Below are 25,588 nucleotides of genomic sequence, written 5' to 3'. Positions count from 1 at the left end.
GTTGCATGTTCACTTATCACATTTCATTGTAGCAAGGTCTTTTCAGGGTGTGCTTTGTTTGTAGGCACTAAGGGTGGAATTAGTATGGTCATCAACCCCAGGCAACTTGGCTGCTTTTCTAGGAAAGTCAAAGTTAAAGGGTTATTCCCATATCCAAGATCCTACCCCAATATGTAGTAGGAAGAATAATAATAATAATAATAATAATAATAATAATAATAATAATAGAAATACCTACAATTAAAAATGTAGTATAGCCATGTCTCTTACCTCATGTGCAGGGTATTGCAACTTAAGTATCCATGGTTACGGCCACGGGCAACTAACTGTCACTATATGAGTAGTCATAACCATGGATACCTAAGCTGCAATGCCCTGCACATGAGGTAAGAGACATGAATACATCAGGAGAACCTCACTACATATCTAATTGGAGGTATTTGCTAATATTATTATTACTATACCTACTACATATTGGGATAGGATCTTGGAGATGGGAATACCCCTTTAAACATGGAGCATAAATGCAGGCGACTAGCTGCGACGATGGGAAGCCACTGGTCCTCGCCCCTTGCTAACCACTCTGCCGTCCTTAGGAACAGGTTGCTGGGGATTAGTGCACACAGATGCAGGCTTTCGGTGTGGTATTATAGACTATTTTTGTGCAAACTTGAAAAGAAGAAAAAAAGAGCAGCAAATCTGAATAATTTACAGATTATGATGGTTTTCCTTATCCCATATGGGCTCCTTTTAAAAGCAAATCTGGTCCTGCAAGACGTTATGTTAGCGATCTATGGTTGTGATGTACTTGATAATTAAAGTAAAGCCTAAAAAAAACCATTGACCCTTGTATAGGACGTTTTAAAAATGTCAACGAAATACCATGTCCCACCAGTGACGACAATGAAGCGTGATTCACTGACCTATTGCAATGGTGAGATGTGTAAGGCTGGCATCACACGACGTCTGCGCACAGTTTGCTTCTTCCATCTGAGTCAGAAGAAATGTTCAGACTTTTTACTCCGTTGGCCTCGTTATTCTCTATGGTTCTGCTGGGGTTCTGTGTGGATCACAATTTTGTGATCTTCAGACAAAAGCCCACAACGGAGACAAAGCGGCCTAAATGCAGTGTGAATATACCCTGAGATATCCTTCTGTACCAGCCACATCTGATGCAACCATACGTCAATCGCTGAATCATCACATTCTTCTAAATGACCCAATACCTGCAGAAGCAATGGGGAATAGTGATGGCTGTGTACACCCCAGGCGGATAGTCCGGCGGACAGATCACACACATCGTTCTCAGAAAGATGAATTTCCGTGCAGAGATTTGAAATAGGAAATTTATTACTCGGAGGTCATATCCTGTAACCACATTCCATTCAGAGGATGGAGCGAGACCCTGCAAGAATCCAGAAATATCCCACTCCTCCACCTTCCATCTGGAGACCTCGCACTTCCCAAACATTGACTTTGTGCTGAACGTTCCTGTCTGCTTAAAACGGGTTCATAGAAAATATTATCAGACCACTGCATGCTTTTCTACATAGCTGAGAAAAAGATTTTACTAGTCCAGTTCACGCTTTATGATACATTTTTAGGGCCATGTTTCACATTACATTGACCCTGGTGTTTCTGGGCATTTTTAGAACATTTCTTTCATTCTTGCTTTTGAAGTCAGTAAGGAAACCCCCAGCTGCGGGAACTGCACAAAATGAGGTCCGGCCCCGGGCTGAGGTCCGGCCCCGGGCTGAGGTCCGGCCCCGGGCTGAGGTCCGGCCCCGGGCTGAGGTCCGGCCCCGGGCTGAGGTCCGGCCCCGGGCTGAGGTCCGGCCCCGGGCTGAGGTCCGGCCCCGGGCTGAGGTCCGGCCCCGGGCTGAGGTCCGGCCCCGGGCTGAGGTCCGGCCCCGGGCTGAGGTCCGGCCCCGGGCTGAGGTCCGGCCCCGGGCTGAGGTCCGGCCCCGGGCTGAGGTCCGGCCCCGGGCTGAGGTCCGGCCCCGGGCTGAGGTCCGGCCCCGGGCTGAGGTCCGGCCCCGGGCTGAGGTCCGGCCCCGGGCTGAGGTCCGGCCCCGGGCTGAGGTCCGGCCCCGGGCTGAGGTCCGGCCCCGAGGTAACGTCCGGCCCCGAGGTAACGTCCGGCCCCGAGGTAACGTCCGGCCCCGAGGTAACGTCCGGCCCCGAGGTAACGTCCGGCCCCGAGGTAACGTCCGGCCCCGAGGTAACGTCCGGCCCCGAGGTAACGTCCGGCCCCGAGGTAACGTCCGGCCCCGAGGTAAGATCCGGCCCCGAGGTAAGATCCGGCCCCGAGGTAAGATCCGGCCCCGAGGTAAGATCCAGCCTCCTAGTCAGACTCGTCCATACATGCCGTCTACCAACTTTCAGACACAAGTGAAAATTTTTAGCCTCAAAAATGTTTCAGCTTCTTGATTGTTACAAAACTGATAATGAAAATCGTCTCTATAAATCTAAGCAGGACTGCTCCACAGCACGGTAAATTCCTGCAAACCCAATTTACTACCATAAATGACAGGGTTTTTTTGTTGTGACCAAACAATAATTCTGCATAATAATGTATTGGAATTAAAGAGCACAATTGGGAGCATTTTAGAAAAGATACTTCATTTTTAAAGAGAAAATATAAAAAACCTCTAAGGACATCTACAACAGGAGTGCAATGTATATCTAACTTTAAAAGGAATCTGTCAGCAGCTTTTTGCTATGCAATCAGAGGGCAGAATGAAGTAGGAGCTGAGAATCTGATTCCAGCGATGTGTCACTTAAGGCCACATCTCACTAAGCGACATCGTTGCTGATTCACAGTTTTGGTGACGCAACAGTGATCTTGCTAGCGATGTCGCTGTGTGTGACATCCAGCAACGACCTGGACCCTGCTGTGAGATCTCTAGTCGTTGCAGAATGTTCTGGACCATTTCCTTCAAAGGCGATGTATTGCTGGACAGGACGCATCGCTGTGTTTGACGCTGTGTGACAGGGTCCCAATGACAGCAGAGATTGTTATACAGGTCGCTGATCGTTACTGTGTCGTTGGTAAGGTCTGACTGTGTGACATCTCATAACCCAAAATGATATAAAGTAGGAGTAATAGTGCAGAAAACCAAAAGAAAAAACTCCTAATATTCAATATTAAAATCTATAATCATAAAAACCAAGTTGCTTTTACATAGTCATTATATAGACTGGTCACATATGGTGGGTGTAAAGGGGTGATAGACACGATTAGTGAGGATAGTGTTAGTTATTTACTATTCTCAAGGTAGGGGTAGCTTTAATAGTTGTATTTTTTAGTCAGGTAATTTATCAGTAGATTCTAGGGGGGAAGGGACGAACTTTCTATCCCTCCCTTTCACCTACCTACCAGCGGAGGTGCACCATAAATTGTTGGATACCCCCCGCTCCTCGTCGTCTCTCCCTATTTTCTCCCTACAACTCGTCAGTTGCAACCGGGAGACCCACCACCAAGAAAATTAGAGTGTGCAGTTAGTCATAGTCAATACTCATTAGTCAGCCGTACAAAAATATGTTCCAGCAATGTTACAGAGATGATATAAATCTCAGACCAATGTAAAATAGTAGAATCCCAGCAGGGATGACTTATCCCTATATTTTCCTTAGGGGTTCATCAGGGGACCTACCTAGTAGCCGGCACCGTGGGACCTGCAGTACCTGTAGTGCAACCAGCTATTGCATATTGGACGACTGGCCTTATTATGGGCTACTGACGTCACACTTTGGTTGCTGGTATCCCTGGACATTTAAGAAAGAAACCCCAGATCAGACATTCCCCTGATGAACCCCTAAGAAAAATATAGGGGGGAAACGCGTCGGGATATGCTACTGGATGGTCCCAGCAGATAAGTCATCCCTGCTGGGATTCTACTATTTTACATTGGTCTGAGATTTATATCATCTCTGGAACATATTTTTGTACGGCTGACTAATGAGTATTGACTATGACTAACTGCACACTCTAATTTTCTTGGTGGTGGGTCTCCCGGTTGCAACTGACGAGTTGTAGGGAGAAAATAGGGAGAGACGACGAGGAGCGGGGGGTACCCAACAATTTATGGTGCACCTCCGCTGGTAGGTAGGTGAAAGGGAGGGATAGAAAGTTCGTCTCTTCCCCCCTAGAATCTACTGATACATTACCTAAGAAATACAAAGCTACCCCTACCTTGAGAATAGTAAATAACTAACACTATCCTCACTAATCGTGTCTATCACCCCTTTACACCCACCATATGTGACCAGTCTATATAATGACTATGTAAAAGCAACTTGGTTTTTATGATTATAGATTTTAATATTGAATATTAGGAGTTTTTTCTTTTGGTTTTCTGTGTGACATCTCACCAGCGACCTTCCAGCGATCCTTATCAGGTCGCATCGTTTTCGGGATCGCTGGTAAGTCGCTAAATGTGACGGGGCTTTACTTGTCTGCTGGGTGAAGTTTGGATAAAATCGGTTTCTGTGCTATAGATGTAGCAGTGATCGGAATGCTGAGCCCTGTATAACCCCGTCCACACCACTGATTGGCAGCTTCCTGTGTACACTTTTTGTCAGCAATCTGCCAATCAGTGGTGGGGGCAGGGTTACAGATTGGCTCATCTGACTTGCATGTGACACCTAGTCCTTCAGTGATAATCTTCTGCTGATAAAACACTGATTGTATTGAAACTACAATACACTGCCCAATAAATGATACATCCCTGCAATCAGGATCTCTGCCCCTATATTATGCAACAACCTGCTTACAAGATTCCCTTAAGGAATATTCTTTTTTTAACCTATTTAAAGTTTGGTTACGTTCATATGAATTTTAGGTCTATTCTTGGTGTTTACACCAAACTTATCCATAAGGAAACAAAAGTGTATACTTTTTCCTGTATATTACAGGTATAAATTGGAATACATTTATTTAAGGTATAGAATATTGTAGAAAACAGCGCTATTTCATACATAAATATAAATCGCGGTATGCGTTGCTGTACAATGGTAGCTTACTAACAACCAATCCCACAATACATTGAAGCTTGAATGAACTATTAATAATATTTATTCATTTATATAGCGCTATTAATTCCACGGCGCTTTACATACATTGGCAACACTGCCCCCATTGGGGCTCACAATCTAGAGTCCCTGTCTGTATGTCTTTGGAGTGTGAGAGGAAACCGGAGACCCCAGAGGAAACCCACGCAAACGTGGGGAGAACATACAAACTCCTTGCAGATGGTGTCCTTGGTGGGATTTGAACCCAGGACCCCAGCGCTGCGAGACTGCAGTGCTAACCACTGAGCCACCGTGCTGCACAATTAACACTTGTTCTGTGCTCATCAATCTATACAGGCGATATAGTGACCACTGATCTGCAAGCATGTAGTTGATCAGCGTTCGTTTTCAGTTACAATTCGCGTAGCATAAACACATTATTAACCATGCTTTTTTCAGCACTTAGTTACCAGAACACATTTTTTCACTATAAACATTTATGGCATATTAATATAAAAACCCACCACAAATCCTGACTGCTGGACGTGTCTAATATTACTACTACATTTATTCCTCCTGAGACTGCCCAAATGTAACAAACTTAGTGGCCAATTCATTAAAACTAGCGTTACTTACGCCAGTCTTTATCCCTTCACCTCTGGGTGATTTTCCGGTTTTTATTTTCATTTTTTTCCTCCCCCTTCTTCCAATAGCAAAAAAATGTTATACTTTTCCAGCCATATAGCAATATGAGGGCTTGTTTTTTGTTGTACTTTTAAATGACACCATTCATTCTGCTGCACATTATATTGGAAAACGTGAACAAATTCCAAGTGCAATGAAATTGCAAAAGAAAAATGAAATTCCACAAAGGTTTGGGGGGTTTTTTTTTTTTGTTTTTTTTTTTTTGTATGTGCAATATATGGTAAATCTGACCTGGCAGAATGATTCCCCAGGTCACTACGAGTATGTAGATACCAAACATGGGTAGTTTTGTTCTTTTTTATATAAATGTCAAAAAACTAATTTAATTTATTTTATATTTTGATAGATTGGACATTTCTGAATGTAGGGCTGGCATTCACAGGAGGATCGTGATGACAGGCACAGGAGTCATCAGCTGATCCCCGGGTTGTCATTAAAACCCATTGGCGCTCCACGATCATGTGACGGGAGCACTGATGGCCAGGTCAATGACGCGCTTCCTGTCTGTGCATGTTAAATGTCGCCATCAGTGATTGACAGCGGCATTAAACTGGATAACAGCCGCAGGTGGATTGGAGATGGACCCACGTCTGTTAGAGTGAACTCACAAGGCCGTATGACTCAATCCAGGATCACATCTCAATGCTCGGACCGACCGGGGATCTCCTGATCCAAGCGTGATGGCATGTATTTCTATTCAGCCATCACAGCCAGGAGAGCCGACGACCAGTCCGAGCATTGTGATGCGTTCCTTGGACCAGTCTTATGGCCGTGTGAATATGCCCTTAGAATCACTTGATGGCTGATTAAATCAGGAAAGAGAAGGGAAAGATGCATGTGAGCCCGAATCAAAGGCAGGGACATGTGATGGGGTAATAAAGGTGGTGTCCCTTCAGTATAATGCATCAAATTCATTAATAAGCGCACACCACTTAATGAATTTGGAGCATCTTCTCAGTGGCTTCCTCATCTGTGCTCAGGAACTGGAGTAACATTTCTGGTATAAGAAATGTAGGCACTTTTGTTGAATTTGATGGCTTGGCTTATCTCCGATACATCCCGCTCCTCACCAGTCTCCCATACATCCCACTCTTCACCAGTCTCCGATACATCCCGCTCTTCACCAGTCTCCGATACATCCCGCTCTTCACCAGTCTCCGATACATCCCGCTCTTCACCAGTCTCCGATACATCCCACTCTTCACCAGTCTCCCATACATCCCACTCTTTACCAGTCTCCCATACATCCCACTCTTCACCAGTCTCCGATACATCCCGCTCTTCACCAGTCTCCCATACATCCCGCTCTTCACCAGTCTCCGATACATCCCGCTCTTCACCAGTCTCCGATACATCCCGCTCTTCACCAGTCTCCGATACATCCCGCTCTTCACCAGTCTCCCATACATCCCACTCTTTACCAGTCTCCCATACATCCCGCTCTTCACCAGTCTCCCATACATCCCGCTCTTCACCAGTCTCCCATACATCCCGCTCTTCACCAGTCTCCCATACATCCCGCTCTTCACCAGTCTCCGATACATCCCACTCTTCACCAGTCTCCCATACATCCCGCTCCTCACCAGTCTCCCATACATCCCGCTCTTCACCAGTCTCCGATACATCCCGCTCTTCACCAGTCTCCCATACATCCCGCTCCTCACCAGTCTCCCATACATCCCGCTCTTCACCAGTCTCCCATACATCCCGCTCTTCACCAGTCTCCCATACATCCCGCTCTTCACCAGTCTCCCATACATCCCGCTCCTCACCAGTCTCCCGTACATCCCGCTCTTCACCAGTCTCCGATACATCCCGCTCTTCACCAGTCTCCCATACATCCCGCTCTTCACCAGTCTCCCATACATCCCGCTCCTCACCAGTCTCCCATACATCCCGCTCCTCACCAGTCTCCCATACATCCCGCTCTTCACCAGTCTCCGATACATCCCGCTCTTCACCAGTCTCCCATACATCCCGCTCTTCACCAGTCTCCCATACATCCCGCTCCTCACCAGTCTCCCGTACATCCCGCTCTTCACCAGTCTCCGATACATCCCGCTCTTCACCAGTCTCCCATACATCCCACTCTTCACCAGTCTCCCATACATCCCACTCTTCACCAGTCTCCCATACATCCCGCTCTTCACCAGTCTCCCATACATCCCGCTCTTCACCAGTCTCCGATACATCCCACTCTTCACCAGTCTCCCATACATCCCACTCTTCACCAGTCTCCCATACATCCCACTCTTCACCAGTCTCCCATACATCCCGCTCTTCACCAGTCTCCGATACATCCCGCTCTTCACCAGTCTCCGATACATCCCACTCTTCACCAGTCTCCCATACATCCCGCTCTTCACCAGTCTCCAATACATCCCGCTCTTCACCAGTCTCCCATACATCCCACTCTTCACCAGTCTCCCATACATGCCACTCTTCACCAGTCTCCCATACATCCCGCTCTTCACCAGTCTCCCATACATGCCACTCTTCACCAGTCTCCCATACATCCCGCTCTTCACCAGTCTCCCATACATCCCGCTCCTCACCAGTCTCCCGTACATCCCGCTCTTCACCAGTCTCCGATACATCCCGCTCTTCACCAGTCTCCCATACATCCCACTCTTCACCAGTCTCCCATACATCCCGCTCTTCACCAGTCTCCCATACATCCCGCTCTTCACCAGTCTCCCATACATCCCGCTCTTCACCAGTCTCCGATACATCCCACTCTTCACCAGTCTCCCATACATCCCACTCTTCACCAGTCTCCCATACATCCCACTCTTCACCAGTCTCCCATACATCCCACTCTTCACCAGTCTCCGATACATCCCGCTCTTCACCAGTCTCCGATACATCCCACTCTTCACCAGTCTCCCATACATCCCGCTCTTCACCAGTCTCCCATACATGCCACTCTTCACCAGTCTCCCATACATCCCGCTCTTCACCAGTTCACACAAGAGTATGAAAAAAATCGGACGAGTTTAATTGAGGAAAATCCTGACCATTTTTTTCTCGTCTGTCATCAGTGTGCAGTTTGTTTATATAAAGCAGCAGTTATTAAAAATGTATGAGACTAAATACAGTTTAGGATTTGAAAGAAATGCGATGTATTCGTAAAAATCGGATGCTATACAGTGGCCCAGAATGGATACAACATTTTTTTTAGCACACCTATGGATTTCAATGACCAAGTCTCATCAATTATATGGAAGAAACTAGAGCACACTGATTTTTTTTTAATGGGCAAATTCAGTCTGTGGAAAAAAAAAAAGATTAAAAAAAATCGTACACCTGCACTGTCCCATAGAACAACATTGGTCTAAAGGGGGCTTTACACGCTACGATATCGTTAACGTTTTATCGTCGGGGTCACGTTGTTAGTGACGCACATCCAGCGTCATTAACGATATCGCAGCGTGTGACACTGACCAGCGACCTTAAAAATGGTGAAAATCGTTCACCATGGAGAGGTCGTCCCAAACTCAAAAATCGGTAAGGGTTGTTTATCCAGGTGGTTCGTTGCTCCTGCAGCAGCACACATCGCTGTGTGTGACACCGCAGCAGCGAGGAACGTCTCCTTACCTGCCGCCGGCCCCAATGCGGAAGGAAGGAGGTGGGCGGGATGTTACGTCCTGCTCATCTCCGCCCCTCCGCTTTGATTGGCCGGCCGCTTAATGACGCTGCGGTGACGTCGCTGTGATGCCGAACGTCCCTCCCCCTTGAAGGAGGGATTGTTCGGCAGTCACAGCGACGCCGCCAACCAGTGCGTGTGACGCTGCCGCAGCGATAATGTTCGCTACGGCAGCGATCACAAACAATCGCATGCACGACGGGGGCGGGTACTTACACGCTCGATATCGCTAGAAATTGCGGTATCGCTACCGTGTAAAGCCCCCTTAAGTGCGGTCTGTGCGCCAAGACACGTTTACACTGGATGATTTCAGTCCGCTTTCAAGCACTGATCCACTAGGTACAAACTGAACTGCACTTGATAATTGGGTCATTAATATGGACCGACACACACTGTATGGGGAAGAAAGCTAATTAGTGTGATCATTCTGCCACTATAGAGCATCATGTTGTCAGCAGCACATCCCACATTCACATGGGCAATACGCTGCAGATAACAATGATTTTCATGCTGGCATGGAAGATCTGATCCCCAGACATGCAAGCCTTTTGCTCGCTAGCAGGGTGACTGGTGGCATGTTATGGATGCTTGTTTGATGATTCTCATACGAGAAAGCAAAGATGATGATTTAACATGACGACTACATTGTATACATAAAAGTTTTGCAAAGTATGAAGAAGGCAACGTTTCAGAAATCACTTTATACTGAGCTCATAATGTATTCGTACTTTGATTTGTCTTTCCACTATACGCACAAATGCCCAATCAGAAAAACACACTGAAAATAAACCCATCATAAGCCTCTTACCTGGTTCCAGTTTAATAACTTTAATTGCTGCCAGTTCTCCGGTGTTGACATTGCGAGCCTGCAAAACAAAAAGCAAACAAAACCTTTAAGACAAGTTCTAAACCCTTCAAACAAAAAGACTAAACCGCTCTGTAATGAGGAAAAAGTCACGAAAACGTGCAAAGTATGAGACACAATTCAATTGTCAAGGAGGTCAATGAATCCAGAGTATGACATTTTCCACTGTGAATTCCACACAGATTCCTAAAATATGGCGTATAAGGTGGAAGGTTATGGATGTAGCGTCTGCAGTGTTTTTGGCTTTTTCTTGTAAAGCAGATTTTTTTTTTTAGTTGTTGCACCCCCATGAACTTTTTTATATAGTGTCATTGTGTTAACCTTCTGCCATCTTCTCCAGTTTCCAGCGGTGTTCTGCTCCTCTTCTCTGTGACGTCACCGCATACGAGACAATCCGCCTCAAGTTACACTCTAGGCGTGAACATAAAGTCTCTTTTACAATATAAGTCTATGGGGCCTCGTTCTGACGCTCCATAACTTACATTGAAGACCTAATTCTGGGTCACGCATAGCGCAGAGGGTCCCTGAGGAGTCTGCAGAAGGGTGACGTCACCGAGAAGAGGAGCAGAACAGTGCTGGACACCAGAGAAGTAGGCGGTAGGGAAGTAAATTAAGACAATGGCAGTAAACTACATCAACGTATACAAAGATATTGAGAGAAAAAAGTTCATGGGAGGACAACTTTAAACCAAGAAGAGCTACATTCACACGGGCAATATATCTTCATGTAGGAACTATAGATTTATGGTGGTTATACATAGGGGAAGGTCAGATGATTTGGCTGTTTTCGACAGGATCACCCAACTATACCTCATATGTATAGAGATGTCCCAACTCTACATCAATGATGGAAGTCAGGATCAAGAAAGGTTTGGCATTCATGGCTTCCACCTGCCCAATTCTTTGTTTTCATGCCCAAACGTTGCCTACTACCTTTTCACCACTGAAATGGCTTGCATGGTTGGTTGACAGCTATTAAAATAGAATGAGTACCTTTAGGGTATGTGCCCACAATCAGGAGACGCAGAGTTCTAGACAGTCATTCCTCTTGCGGAGACGCGACTGTCCATGCCCACGATCATGATTCTCGGGGCGCAGCGTAACTTCGCAGTGTTTTTCTGGTGTGAACACTCACGTCTCCACAAAAATAAATGCATGCTGCGGCTCAGAAAGATGCTGCAGATGTCAGTTTACGCTGGGTAGAAAAGAAGCCAACTGGGCACGGGATCTCTATAAATTCCTTCCACTGTGCTTGTATAACGAAGCGTTTTGGATGCAGTGAAAATACGGAAACGCTACTAATCCTCAGCAAGTACCTTTCGGGGACATCCATGTCGGTTTAAAAAAAGTCAGTAAAATCTGTTGCAAAATCTACAGTAAATCAAATAGAAAATGAAAATCTGCAACAAAGACTAATGCTGCAATCCGCATTGTGCTCAGATCTCATCCACACCGTTGGTGCCATAATGCGCTACAAATTTGCACTGAAATCTCCAACTTTTCTTCCCGTGTGGATATACCATAGATATGATATGTTAAATGGCATGTAAGGAGAACATGATGCTTGGGAACAGGACAGATTAGGTGATTTACACTTACTAACCACATGAAAGAAACGTCATTAATTGCCCTGAGGCTCCTCTTTTTCTGTTCGGCTGCCCAGACCTGGATAGCCATGTTTTCATCCCGGAGCTACACCCTGATCACAACACAAGGGGCACGGCATTTCTTCATCTCCATAAGAGGACTTTGATGCCCACCACAATTTATACCTAAGCACAACTCACAGAGAATCCTAACACATGCCCCCCTGTACCAATCTCATGCCCCCTTTGGTAAGAGGCTTCTTGCCTGCGAGTAAACACGGTGCAGTGAAATGAATGTAATACGTTAAGCATCTTAGCTGACCTTACTTGATATGCTATGACAAAACTGTCTGTTCTGGTAATGTCATACTAAGGCGTTCAGTCTCCAACAAGCCAGCTTCTATTTATACACAAACCGAGCCTTCATTTTATGTAATTACCTACAGGAATCACTGATAGGAACAGATACGAGGTACAGGAACCTTTTCTCTTGGTGCGAGGACTGCCAGATCAAAACGGTGTGTGCAATTCTGAGACTCCTCCAAGGTCTTCATGTCACTTACCGGCACTTTAATTCTACAGTTTTTTTTAACCCATGGGAAAAGAAATGTCCTGATTGCTAATGGGAGAAAAATGTAAATCTGACTGCAAACTGGGAAAACAGACAGCTCCTATAGACGAGCACACCATATAGCGTCATTCATTCTGGAGCCTGACAAGCTCCGCGTCCGAGGAAGAGATCTCACACTAACACTGCAGCTCAAAGACTCCTGTGATGTGTAGAGAAGACGGTGACTTATTTTCTTACTAGTGCCATGTTCAAGGTACAAAGCTTGTTGAATGCATTACTTTAGCTGTGTCATAAAGAGAATCTTTAAGAAGGATCAGAAGGATCAACCCTCCAAAAGGGTGTCAATGTGCCATACATCTCACTAAAATCTCAGCTCCAATAATTTTAGCTCCACAGCACCTTTAAGCCGGCCTAACTGTGCCTCCAGGCTGGCCCCACGAAGCCTCCAGGCCGGCCCAACTGCGCCTCCAGGCTGGCCCCACGACGCCTCCAGGCCGGCCCAACTGCACCTCCAGGCCGGCCCCACGACGCCTCTCCAGGTCAGCCCCACAGCGCCTCTCCAGGTCAGCCCCACAGCGCCTCTCCAGGTCAGCCCCACAACGCCTCTCCAGGTCAGCCCCACAGCGCCTCTCCAGGTCAGCCCCACAGCGCCTCTCCAGGTCAGCCCCACAGCGCCTCTCCAGGTCAGCCCCACAGCGCCTCTCCAGGTCAGCCCCACAGCGCCTCTCCAGGTCAGCCCCACAGCGCCTCTCCAGGTCAGCCCCACAGCGCCTCTCCAGGTCAGCCCCACAGCGCCTCTCCAGGTCAGCCCCACAGCGCCTCTCCAGGTCAGCCCCACAGCGCCTCTCCAGGTCAGCCCCACAGCGCCTCTCCAAGTCAGCCCCACAGCGCCTCTCCGGGTCAGCCCCACAGCGCCTCTCCGGGTCAGCCCCACAGCGCCTCTCCAGGTCAGCCCCACAACGCCTCTTTAGGTCAGCCCCACAGCGCCTCTCCAGGTCAGCCCCACAGCGCCTCTCCAGGTCAGCCCCACAGCGCCTCTCCAGGTCAGCCCCACAGCGCCTCTCCAGGTCAGCCCCACAGCGCCTCTCCAGGTCAGCCCCACAGCGCCTCTCCAGGTCAGCCCCACAGCGCCTCTCCAGGTCAGCCCCACAGCGCCTCTCCAGGTCAGCCCCACAGCGCCTCTCCAGGTCAGCCCCACAGCGCCTCTCCAGGTCAGCCCCACAGCGCCTCTCCAGGTCAGCCCCACAGCGCCTCTCCAGGTCAGCCCCACAGCGCCTCTCCAGGTCAGCCCCACAGCGCCTCTCCAGGTCAGCCCCACAGCGCCTCTCCAGGTCAGCCCCACAGCGCCTCTCCAGGTCAGCCCCACAGCGCCTCTCCAGGTCAGCCCCACAGCGCCTCTCCAGGTCAGCCCCACAGCGCCTCTCCAGGTCAGCCCCACAGCGCCTCTCCAGGTCAGCCCCACAGCGCCTCTCCAGGTCAGCCCCACAGCGCCTCTCCAGGTCAGCCCCACAGCGCCTCTCCAGGTCAGCCCCACAACGCCTCTCCAGGTCAGCCCCACAACGCCTCTTTAGGTCAGCCCCACAGCGCCTCTCCAGGTCAGCCCCACAGCGCCTCTCCAGGTCAGCCCCACAGCGCCTCTCCAGGTCAGCCCCACAGCGCCTCTCCAGGTCAGCCCCACAGCGCCTCTCCAGGTCAGCCCCACAGCGCCTCTCCAGGTCAGCCCCACAGCGCCTCTCCAGGTCAGCCCCACAGCGCCTCTCCAGGTCAGCCCCACAGCGCCTCTCCAGGTCAGCCCCACAGCGCCTCTCCAGGTCAGCCCCACAGCGCCTCTCCAGGTCAGCCCCACAGCGCCTCTCCAGGTCAGCCCCACAGTGCCTCTCCAGGTCAGGCCCATAGTGCCTCTCCAGGTCAGCCCCATAGTGCCTCTCCAAGTCAGCTCCACATGCTTTTAAAACAACTCAGCTCACCATCTTGAACTAATGCCACTTTATAAACTTCAGAGAACATGTTGAAAGACAACCTTGACATCTGAGACATTCTGTCCAATCCGTACATCATGCATCAGACACCGGCTGTATGAACTCTGCCAGGTATATTTGACTCTGAAAAACTGCAGCGTTTCAGAAAAACAAACAAAAAAAACAAACAAACACATACAGACAGAGCAACACGGGAGACTAGTCAGAAAAGTAGGTTTCCGGTAGCTTCTCCCCACCTGCTGCCAGTGACTGAAAGGTCTGTACCTAGATGCGCACCTAAACATATAACTGTCAATCAAGGGCAGCGGGTGGAAAGAAGCCGCAGCGGAACCGCTAGTCTGACTAGTGCACAGTCCCAGCGTTTCAGAGTCAAACATACATAGCTGTGTTCATGCCACATACATGACACCCATGGATTCGAATCCTGAAGAACAGAGCAAAAACAAAACAAAAAAAAAAAACTGCTGAAATGCAAAAAAAGCAGCAAAGACAAAGCAAAACCTACATTTTGGCTGCAGCTTTTTTACTGCCATAAAAATCAGGCTTTGGCTGTAGCAAAAAAACATGTGAACATTGCCTAACATGTATTACAGTTCATAGCAATGATATGTTTATCCAATCTCAATTATCTTTTAATTTTGCTTTTTGTAACATTTCAGAGTCTTTATATTGATGTGGATCAATGCACCCAAAGGAATATTAGTCACTGCACAAATTAACTAAAATATATTCTCACATCTCTAAATAAGAGCCTGAGGAATACAAACATGTGAGAATTAGACTTCAAAGATCCTGCGCCTCCCTCCCGTCCCCTGAAGCTGGCTCGGAGTAATCCTTCATTTCACCTTTTGACAGAGGACAACGTGGGCTTCAATTATATCTTCTCACAATCTTTTAGGGCAGAAATCAAATTTACACTTATTCACAACTGAGAATTTATACTACTTTCAAATATTTTTATTTTAGTTCTTGATATTAAAATTTAGCACAATGTTCAAGAGGTTTTCCCTCATTTTTTAAGGCGCTGACTATAGGGTTCTCATTTAGAGCTCATTAGATCATAGTTCCCCTCACCCTCTGTACATTGTACGGCACACCTATACGCTGTATATGTACAGGTATCCTCGATGCAGCTCCACTGTGGGATATGCCATCATTTTGTGTGTTGTATTGGTCCATTGCCACCACTTTGTTGTAGGTTCACCCCATGTAACTTCTTAAGACGCAAAAAATCCACTTATGAAGACATTTTTCTAGCCACACATTCATAGAAAAAGTACGATTAAAAAAACCCAAAAACATACTTTCTTTCATAATGTTAAAAAGATCCATCTTGGAAAAAAAAGTCAAATAGATTTTGAGATTTTTCAACCTGAGATATCGGTATTAGTTCCCTGCACTATCTGGAATGTGGAGTCCATGATGCACATTGCTTTCCGTGAGCTGAAAAAAACTTTTCCCTGTTGTACTTTTTAAAGGATTATTCCCAAATGTTTAAATCATGTCATATTGTAGGATATCATCACCCTATAATAAGTGGAAAATCAATCTATCCTTGGAATAAAGGTGTCACAGGTCCCAATCTTATCTCCAGCTATGCGACCCCTTCATAATGGTGAGGTTACCGGAAGTGAGATCCTCATCGATCCTACTGTCTCCTGAGTGCCACCAAAATCATACCTTTCATGTCAGTAACAGAGGAACAGAGCTGGAGTGACAGAGGCTTCAGATCTAAAAAAATAGTTCTTAAGCCTGATTTGTATATAAATTCAAACACTGATTTCTCAGTAATGGAGGAACACTGGTCATGTAAAGGTATTGCTGGACTTGTCTTTGAAAGTGACATGAGCAAATAAATAGATTGGGGTGTGTAATCCTGGCTGAGTTTATACAGCCGGTGTTTGATGCATGATGTACGGATTAGACAGGATGTCTCAGATGTCAAGGTTGTCTTTCAACATGTCCTCTGAAGTATATAAAGCGGCATTAGTTCAAGATGGTTCTGTGGGGCTGACCTGGAGGTGAGGTGGGGCTGACCTGGAAGGGGCTGTGGGGGCTGACCTGGAAGGGGCTGTGGGGGCTGACCTGAAAGGGGCTGTGGGGGCTGACCTGAAATCGGCTGTGGGGGCTGACCTGGAAGGGGCTGTGCGGGCTGACCTGGAGGTGAGGTGGGGCTAACCTGGAAGGGGCTGTGGGGGCTGACCTGGGGCTGTGGGGGCTGTACTCGAAGGGGCCGCGGAGGCTGTCCTGGAAGGGGCTGTGGGGGCTGACCTGGAAGGGGCTGTGGGGGCTGACCTGGAAGGGGCAGTGGGGGCTGAACTGGAAGGGGCAGTGGGGGTTGACCTGGAAGGGGCTGTGGGGGCTAACCTGGAAGGGGCTGTGGGGGCTGACCTGGAAGGGGCTGTGGGGGCTGACCTGGAAGGGGCAGTGGGGGCTGAACTGGAAGGGGCAGTGGGGGTTGACCTGGAAGGGGCAGTGGGGGCTGTACTGGAAGGGGCTGTGGGGGCTGTACTGGAAGGGGCTGTGGGGGCTGACCTGGAAGGGGCTGTGGGGGCTGACCTGGAAGGGGCTGTGGGGGCTGACCTGGAAGGGGCTGTGGGGGCTGACCTGGAAGGGGCTGTGGGGGCTGACCTGGAAGGGGCTGTGGGGGCTGACCTGGAAGGGGCTGTGGGGGCTGACCTGGAAGGGGCTGTGGGGGCTGACCTGGAAGGGGCTGTGGGGGCTGACCTGGAAGGGGCTGTGGGGGCTGACCTGGAAGGGGCTGTGGGGGCTGACCTGGAAGGGGCTGTGGGGGCTGACCTGGAAGGGGCTGTGGGGGCTGACCTGGAAGGGGCTGTGGGGGCTGACCTGGAAGGGGCTGTGGGGGCTGACCTGGAAGGGGCTGTGGGGGCTGACCTGGAAGGGGCTGTGGGGGCTGACCTGAAAGGGGCTGTGGGGGCTGACCTGAAAGGGGCTGTGGGGGCTGACCTGAAAGGGGCTGTGGGGGCTGACCTGAAAGGGGCTGTGGGGGCTGACCTGAAAGGGGCTGTGGGGGCTGACCTGGAATCGGCTGTGGGGGCTGACCTGGAGGCGAGGTGGGGCTGACCTGGAAGGGGCTGTGGGGGCTGACCTGGAGGCGAGGTGGGGCTGACCTGGAAGGGGCTGTGGGGACTAACCTGGAAGGGGCTGTGGGGACTAACCTGGAAGGGGCTGTGGGGGCTGACCTGGAAGGGGCTGTGGGGGCTGACCTGGAAGGGGCTGTGGGGGCTGACCTGGAAGGGGCTGTGGGGGCTGACCTGGAAGGGGCTGTGGGGGCTGACCTGGAAGGGGCTGTGGGGGCTGACCTGAAAGGGGCTGTGGGGGCTGACCTGAAAGGGGCTGTGGGGGCTGACCTGAAAGGGGCTGTGGGGGCTGACCTGAAAGGGGCTGTGGGGGCTGACCTGAAAGGGGCTGTGGGGGCTGACCTGAAAGGGGCTGTGGGGGCTGACCTGAAAGGGGCTGTGGGGGCTGACCTGAAAGGGGCTGTGGGGGCTGACCTGAAAGGGGCTGTGGGGGCTGACCTGAAAGGGGCTGTGGGGGCTGACCTGAAAGGGGCTGTGGGGGCTGACCTGGAATCGGCTGTAGGGGCTGACCTAGATGCGAGGTGGGGCTGACCTGGAAGGGGCTGTGGGGGCTGACCTGGAGGTGAGGTGGGGCTAACCTGGAAGGGGCTGTGGGGGCTGACTTGGGGCTGTGGGGGCTGTACTGGAAAGGGGCTGTGGGGGCTGACCTGGAAGGGGCTGTGGGGGCTGACCTGGAAGGGGCTGTGGGGGCTGACCTGGAAGGGGCTGTGGGGGCTGACCTGGAAGGGGCTGTGGGGGCTGACCTGGAAGGGGCTGTGGGGGCTGACCTGGAAGGGGCTGTGGGGGCTGACCTGGAAGGGGCTGTGGGGGCTGACCTGAAAGGGGCTGTGGGGGCTGACCTGAAAGGGACTGTGGGGGCTGACCTGGAGGCGAGGTGGGGCTGACCTGGAAGGGGCTGTGGGGGCTGACCTGGAGGTGAGGTGGGGATGACCTGGAAGGGGCTGTGGGGGCTGACCTGGAAGGGGCTGTGGGGGCTGACCTGGAGGTGAGGTGGGGCTGACCTGGAAGGGGCTGTGGGGGCTGACCTGGAAGGGGCTGTGGGGGCTGACCTGAAAGGGGCTGTGGGGGCTGACCTGAAAGGGGCTGTGGGGGCTGACCTGAAAGGGGCTGTGGGGGCTGACCTGAAAGGGGCTGTGGGGGCTGACCTGAAAGGGGCTGTGGGGGCTGAACTGAAAGGGGCTGTGGGGGCTGACCTGAAAGGGGCTGTGGGGGCTGACCTGAAAGGGGCTGTGGGGGCTGACCTGAAAGGGGCTGACCTGAAAGGGGCTGTGGGGGCTGACCTGAAAGGGGCTGTGGGGGCTGACCTGAAAGGGGCTGTGGGGGCTGACCTGAAAGGGGCTGTGGGGGCTGACCTGAAAGGGGCTGTGGGGGCTGACCTGAAAGGGGCTGTGGGGGCTGACCTGGAATCGGCTGTAGGGGCTGACCTGGAGGCGAGGTGGGGCTGACCTGGAAGGGGCTGTGGGGGCTGACCTGGAGGTGAGGTGGGGCTAACCTGGAAGGGGCTGTGGGGGCTGACCTGGGGCTGTGGGGGCTGACCTGGAAGGGGCTGTGGGGGCTGACCTGGAAGGGGCTGTGGGGGCTGACCTGAAAGGGGCTGTGGGGGCTGACCTGGAAGGGGCTGTGGGGGCTGACCTGAAAGGGGCTGTGGGGGCTGACCTGAAAGGGGCTGTGGGGGCTGACCTGAAAGGGGCTGTGGGGGCTGACCTGAAAGGGGCTGTGGGGGCTGACCTGAAAGGGGCTGTGGGGGCTGACCTGGAATCGGCTGTAGGGGCTGACCTGGAGGCGAGGTGGGGCTGACCTGGAAGGGGCTGTGGGGGCTGACCTGGAGGTGAGGTGGGGCTAACCTGGAAGGGGCTGTGGGGGCTGACTTGGGGCTGTGGGGGCTGTACTGGAAAGGGGCTGTGGGGGCTGACCTGGAAGGGGCTGTGGGGGCTGACCTGAAAGGGGCTGTGGGGGCTGACCTGGAAGGGGCTGTGGGGGCTGACCTGAAAGGGGCTGTGGGGGATGACCTGAAAGGGGCTGTGGGGGCTGACCTGAAAGGGGCTGTGGGGGCTGACCTGAAAGGGGCTGTGGGGGCTGACCTGAAAGGGGCCGTGGGGGCTGACCTGAAAGGGGCCGTGGGGGCTGACCTGAAAGGGGCCGTGGGGGCTGACCTGAAAGGGGCTGTGGGGGCTGACCTGAAAGGGGCTGTGGGGGCTGACCTGAAAGGGACTGTGGGGGCTGACCTGGAGGCGAGGTGGGGCTGACCTGGAAGGGGCTGTGGGGGCTGACCTGGAGGTGAGGTGGGGCTGACCTGGAAGGGGCTGTGGGGGCTGACCTGGAAGGGGCTGTGGGGGCTGACCTGGAGGTGAGGTGGGGCTGACCTGGAAGGGGCTGTGGGGGCTGACCTGGAAGGGGCTGTGGGGGCTGACCTGGAAGGGGCTGTGGGGGCTGACCTGAAAGGGGCTGTGGGGGCTGACCTGGAAGGGGCTGTGGGGGCTGACCTGGAAGGGGCTGTGGGGGCTGACCTGGAAGGGGCTGTGGGGGCTGACCTGGAAGGGGCTGTGGGGGCTGACCTGGGGCTGTGGGGCTGTACTGGAAGGGGCTGTGGGGGCTGACCTGGAAGGGGCTGTGGGGGCTGACCTGGAAGGGGCTGTGGGGGCTGACCTGGAAGGGGCTGTGGGGGCTGACCTGGAAGGGGCTGTGGGGGCTGACCTGGAAGGGGCTGTGGGGGCTGACCTGGAAGGGGCTGTGGGGGCTGACCTGGAAGGGGCTGTGGGGGCTGACCTGGAATCGGCTGTGGGGGCTGACCTGGAGGCGAGGTGGGGCTGACCTGGAAGGGGCTGTGGGGGCTGACCTGGAGGTGAGGTGGGGCTGACCTGGAAGGGGCTGTGGGGGCTGACCTGGAAGGGGCTGTGGGGGCTGACCTGGAAGGGGCTGTGGGGGCTGACCTGGAAGGGGCTGTGGGGGCTGACCTGAAAGAGGCTGTGGGGGCTGACCTGAAAGGGGCTGTGGGGGCTGACCTGAAAGGGGCTGTGGGGGCTGACCTGGAGGCGAGGTGGGGCTAACCTGGAAGGAGCTGTGGGGGCTGACCTGGAAGGGGCTGTGGGGGCTGACCTGGAAGGGGCTGTGGGGGCTGACCTGGAAGGGGCTGTGGGGGCTGACCTGGAAGGGGCTGTGGGGGCTGACCTGGAAGGGGCTGTGGGGGCTGACCTGGAAGGGGCTGTGGGGGCTGACCTGGAAGGGGCTGTGGGGGCTGACCTGGAGGTGAGGTGGGGGCTGACCTGGGGCTGTGGGGGCTGTACTGGAAGGGGCCGTGGGGGCTGACCTGGAAGGGGCCGTGGGGGCTGACCTGGAAGGGGCCGTGGGGGCTGACCTGGAAGGGGCCGTGGGGGCTGACCTGGAAGGGGCCGTGGGGGCTGACCTGGAAGGGGCCGTGGGGGCTGACCTGGAAGGGGCCGTGGGGGCTGACCTGGAAGGGGCCGTGGGGGCTGACCTGGAAGGGGCCGTGGGGGCTGACCTGGAAGGGGCCGTGGGGGCTGACCTGGAAGGGGCTGTGGGGGCTGTAATGGAAGGGGCTGTGGGGGCTGTACTGGAAGGGGCTGTGGGGGCTGACCTGGAAAGGGCTGTGGGGGCTGACCTGGAAAGGGCTGTGGGGGCTGACCTGGAAGGGGCTGTGGGGGCTGACCTGGAAGGGGCTGTGGGGGCTGACCTGGAAGGGGCTGTGGGGGCTGACCTGGAAGGGGCTGTGGGGGCTGACCTGGAAGGGGCTGTGGGGGCTGACCTGGAAGGGGCTGTGGGGGCTGACCTGGAAGGGGCTGTGGGGGCTGACCTGGAAGGGACTGTGGGGGCTGACCTGGAAGGGACTGTGGGGGCTGACCTGGAAGGGACTGTGGGGGCTGACTTGGAAGGGACTGTGGGGGCTGACCTGGAAGGGACTGTGGGGGCTGACCTGGAAGGGGCTGTGGGGGCTGACCTGGAAGGGGCTGTGGGGGCTGTCCTGGATGGGGCTGTGGGGGCTGACCTGGAAGGGGCTGTTGAGATTCTCTTTGAAGTTGTCAATCCCACCAATTTCAGCTGACCATCTGATGTGTATGAGTCTCCACCAAAAGATAATGCCTGGGAGGTTCAGTAAGTATCAGCAAGTTTAAAAATCTGATCTTTTTTTTTCCCTCAAGGGACATAAGCTGGCAAAAGAGAAGATGAGCATGCGTGTGTATGGGGGAGTCCAGAGAAATAGATCTATCTTAGATGAATTGGCACATTAAATGAATTCTAACAACTTGAAAACTTGATGGCTCCTACAGGATTGGGATAGATAAACTGCAATTTAGACAGCATAAAGCTATATGCGCACGCTGCGTTGTTTTTTTGGCGTGTTTTTGGTACAGTTTTGTTAGAAAGTTCTCACTTTTGACTTCCCAGCAAAGTCTATGAGAATTCAGATTTGCTGTGCACACGTTGCAGTTTTTTTGTCTGCAGTTTGTCACAAACTATGAACTGCGTGACGTCATGTCATTGCTGCCAGCCGGCTCCCGCTTGTCAGTGTTTCCCAGAGCCTGGAGAGATCGGACATGTTTTCGGTCTCCAGGCTCGGATGTAGCAGAGCTGAATTGTCGTTGGACCTCGTGTGGATTACATCGGACCTGCAGGGAAGTTTTTGGGGTCAATAAAGGGGTGAAAGAGGGTCTTTCTTTGTATTATATTTCAAATAATGGATTCTTTCGGTATTTGTGTTTATTTCTTTTCCCTTACAGATTAGTGATGGAGGTGTCTCATAGACGCCTGCCATTACCAATCTAGGGCTTCATGTCAGCTGTGAGCTGAGATTAACCCCTTATTACCCCAATTGCTGCCACACTAGGGCAATTGGGAAGAGCGGGGTAAAGTACTGGGGTTGTCACATCTAATGGATGCGACAATCCTGGAACCATGCAGGCTGATATTTTTAGGCTATGGGGCTCCCAATGACGTGGGTCTCCCCAACCTCAGAATACCAGCCCCAGCTGTTTGGCTTTATCTTGGCTGGCTATGAATATTGGGGGGGACCACATGCCGTTTTTTTAATTTATTTATTTTTACTGTACGCTATAGAGCCGCAGATCTAGTCTGTGATTGGAAGCGTCAGACAGACTGTCACATAGGCTGGGGGCGCTGTCTGACTGCAACCAATCACAGACGCTGGTGGGCGGGGAAGCAATGAATATGCATGAGCCTAATGAGCGGCCCCGGAAGAAGAATGAGCGGCTGTGGGAGCAGTGTACAGCTGGGCAGGTGACTCTGTAAGTAAATTGCACTAGCTTTATTATTTTTTTTCTTTAGTTTTACTTTACTTTTTTTTTTATTTCCCGAGTGTCCATCCCACGTGGTTGCCTTTGAACCTGTGGGGGGTCGGACTTCACAGTCCGGTCCACCAAACACTATTTTTTCTCAACAAAAATGCATCAAACTCAGAATTAACAAAACGCACTAAAAAGTGCAAAAAACGCGCCAAAAATTCACCATCATTAAAAGTTTTTTTTTTTTTTTTACATTTCCAGATACTCTGGGAGAAGGTGCATTTTTTGTTGCAGTTTGGGGGCAGTTAAAACTGCTGTGTGCGCATATACCATAACATAGTAAAAATGTAGTTTTGACATTATATGGAGGGTACTGCACACACTCAGGTGGGGGGGGGAACTGTATAATCTTTTTGCGCCCTACGTCGGTCTTGGAGCTACACCAGTCATCCATTGTGCTTCTCAGCACGGTTATAAATCTATTCCAATACATTACACCAACCATCAACCTTCTCTGAAATGGCTCATTACTACAAAGTATATCTCTCTTTTAGCTGCAGGGGGTATAACTATCAGATCGTGCTGGTTTCCAACAGCACAACCCTTACAGGGTAATTCTTCTAGCAAAATTAATGACTTGGCGGGGGGGGGACTTCAATTTTACAAAAATTGGTATAGTAACAAAAAATATATACTGTATATGAGTAAAGATCCACCGCGGACTAAAATGAGCTATAAAAAACACTAATATATTTTTATGGCTTTTAGAGTAGTGTTTTTTTTTTCCTTTTTAGCTAATGTAATTTTAGTAATGCGGGAAAGTGGTGACAATTGTACAAATCTGTTACGTCACCACCACAGTCCGCTGCAGCGACTTCTGCTCCAATCGCCAGGCGATGCAGTGTTCCTGCCGTGGATGGTGCTGGTGATGGGAGAGGAGTTGATGCCGGCGGCATCGGTGGGCGCAGGCTCCGCTCATCCACTGCGCTGGGTTTCCTTGGGATCTGCAGTGCCACTGACTGACTATAAGTGGCGTGTGTCTTCCAGCTGAAGTTACCATGATTCAGCTACAACCAATGGGAAGACACCACACCCTTCTTAATTCCCCTCCTGTCTGCTGACCTCTGCCAGAGATAGTTCTGATATTCTGGTTCCTGTTCCGCCCTGTTCTGTTTACTCATTCTGGTGTTCTGACTTCTGCTTGTTTCCCGACTACCCTCCTGCCTACTGTTTATGTACCTCGCTGCCCGATCCGGATTTGACCTCTGCTACGTTTTCTGATTACATCCTTGCCTGACGATTCTGTCCCTGTTCTGCTATTCCTGGTTTGACCCTGCCTGACGACTACTCTCTCGGACTGCAGCCTTCCACAGCTAGTGATCACCTTGGGCCCTGTGTAATTCCAAATCCCTGTATAGGGGTTAAAGGGTTTTGGGGGTCCTGCTTGGTGAGTGGCTTCCCTATAGCTTTGGGTCCGCCACGTCTCTCCCTATTGTGGGTACCTCCTTGTGTCTGTAGCTCCCTTCACTGGTTGGGAGCTTGATATATCTTTTCACTTGGGCACCTGATTGTGAGCCATCTGTGGGATCGCTGGACAAGGGTTGCTATGTTTTTTCTTTTTTGCATGATTCATGCTTGGTTTATTGTAATTACTGTATGACTTGTATGCTCTTGTTCTGTCATATATTGATAGTCGCTATCCCATTGGATTTACTACCAGTATAGCTCACAGGTGTGGTCCCTACGTTATAGACCTATTGGTTAAGAGTGATTATATTTATGGATTGATCTAGTACATGTCATTCTAGGGATCAGATTTATATATTGTTGTACATTGAACACAGGGCGGTATCCCATATTTCACATCTTGGAGATGTAAGGGTTCTCTATCTATATGTATTTTAAGTGATTTTAATTGTATGTCTCATGTGTCACCTTGATTGTTTCAATAAAATTCTATATCAATCTTTACTTTTCTGAGGATCACTGTGATATATATATATTTATACATGGGTTTGCGCGTCTCCTACGCATGAGCTTTTTCTCTCTGGTTGGTCCCTATAGCTTGTCCATTACAGCCCGTCTGAGTCTGTGGATCCAGGCAGGAGTTACAAAATCTCATTCCCAAACACATTATAAGGTCTTTCCGTAGCAAAACAACAACAGAAAAAAAACAGTGCAAAATGCAAAAGTATGACCAGTGCCTAGAAGAAAGCTACGGTAGTAATCACTCCACTATTTTGCAGCTGATGGATTGGTACTGTGCTGGCACTGACAGCAGAAAAGGAGAACAGCAGCTGTGCAGAAGCCAAGCTGTGCCAATGTCCAGCTCAGATTGCAGAAATAGGCGGCACTCAGATACTCGTAACGTGGCATTAAGTAACAGGGATAAAGCCAGATCCTGGAAGGACAAAACATGGAAGCCTTTCCCAAAGGTTTTGTTTTGAAAATGAATCTCTGCTTTGTCCTGAGTGTTCCTGGAATTGAACATACGGCCCCTATAGAGCCCAACTATCGGAGGCACAATTGTGCAAAAATGCAATAAAGAAGAACTGCTGTAAATGTCTCTATATTAGAGACATGTGGATAACATTATGTCAGATGCCTAAAAATTATCTCTTTAGAAAAAAAGCATCCACGGCCGAGTTTACCCAAGTACAGAAAACAAAGTGCCAGTCTTCATTACCGGGCGCAAACAACATCTGTAATGAATGTATTTAAGGATGAGCAGCGAGCAAAGCGGCTTGTGTCTGAGGGCCGGGCTGGAATTCCCAGGGATTATTTCAGTCTTTAACCACATTACATCTCCCTGCATTGTAAATGGATTTGCGATCAGTGGATTAGGAGGACTGTACACAGCCTTG

General features: G+C 51.1%; 1 protein-coding gene across 5 annotated transcripts in view; it reads right to left on the bottom strand.

Annotated features, from left to right (window-relative positions):
- The window catches only part of MAP4K3 (mitogen-activated protein kinase kinase kinase kinase 3), a 345,207-nt gene that overhangs the window by 240,901 nt on the left and 78,718 nt on the right, over window positions 1–25,588 (bottom strand). For all 5 annotated transcript variants that reach the window (XM_075339445.1, XM_075339446.1, XM_075339447.1 and 2 more), the window contains exon 2: window positions 10,173–10,230. In XM_075339445.1, the coding sequence (XP_075195560.1) occupies window positions 10,173–10,230 (58 nt within the window). The remainder of the gene's footprint in view (window positions 1–10,172; window positions 10,231–25,588) is intronic.

The sequence above is a fragment of the Anomaloglossus baeobatrachus genome, chromosome 3 (genome assembly GCF_048569485.1).
Source record: "Anomaloglossus baeobatrachus isolate aAnoBae1 chromosome 3, aAnoBae1.hap1, whole genome shotgun sequence".
NCBI classification, from domain to species: domain Eukaryota; kingdom Metazoa; phylum Chordata; class Amphibia; order Anura; family Aromobatidae; genus Anomaloglossus; species Anomaloglossus baeobatrachus.
The sequence above is the reverse complement of the archived record's forward strand: the minus strand, read 5'-3'. Positions and strand labels throughout refer to the sequence as shown.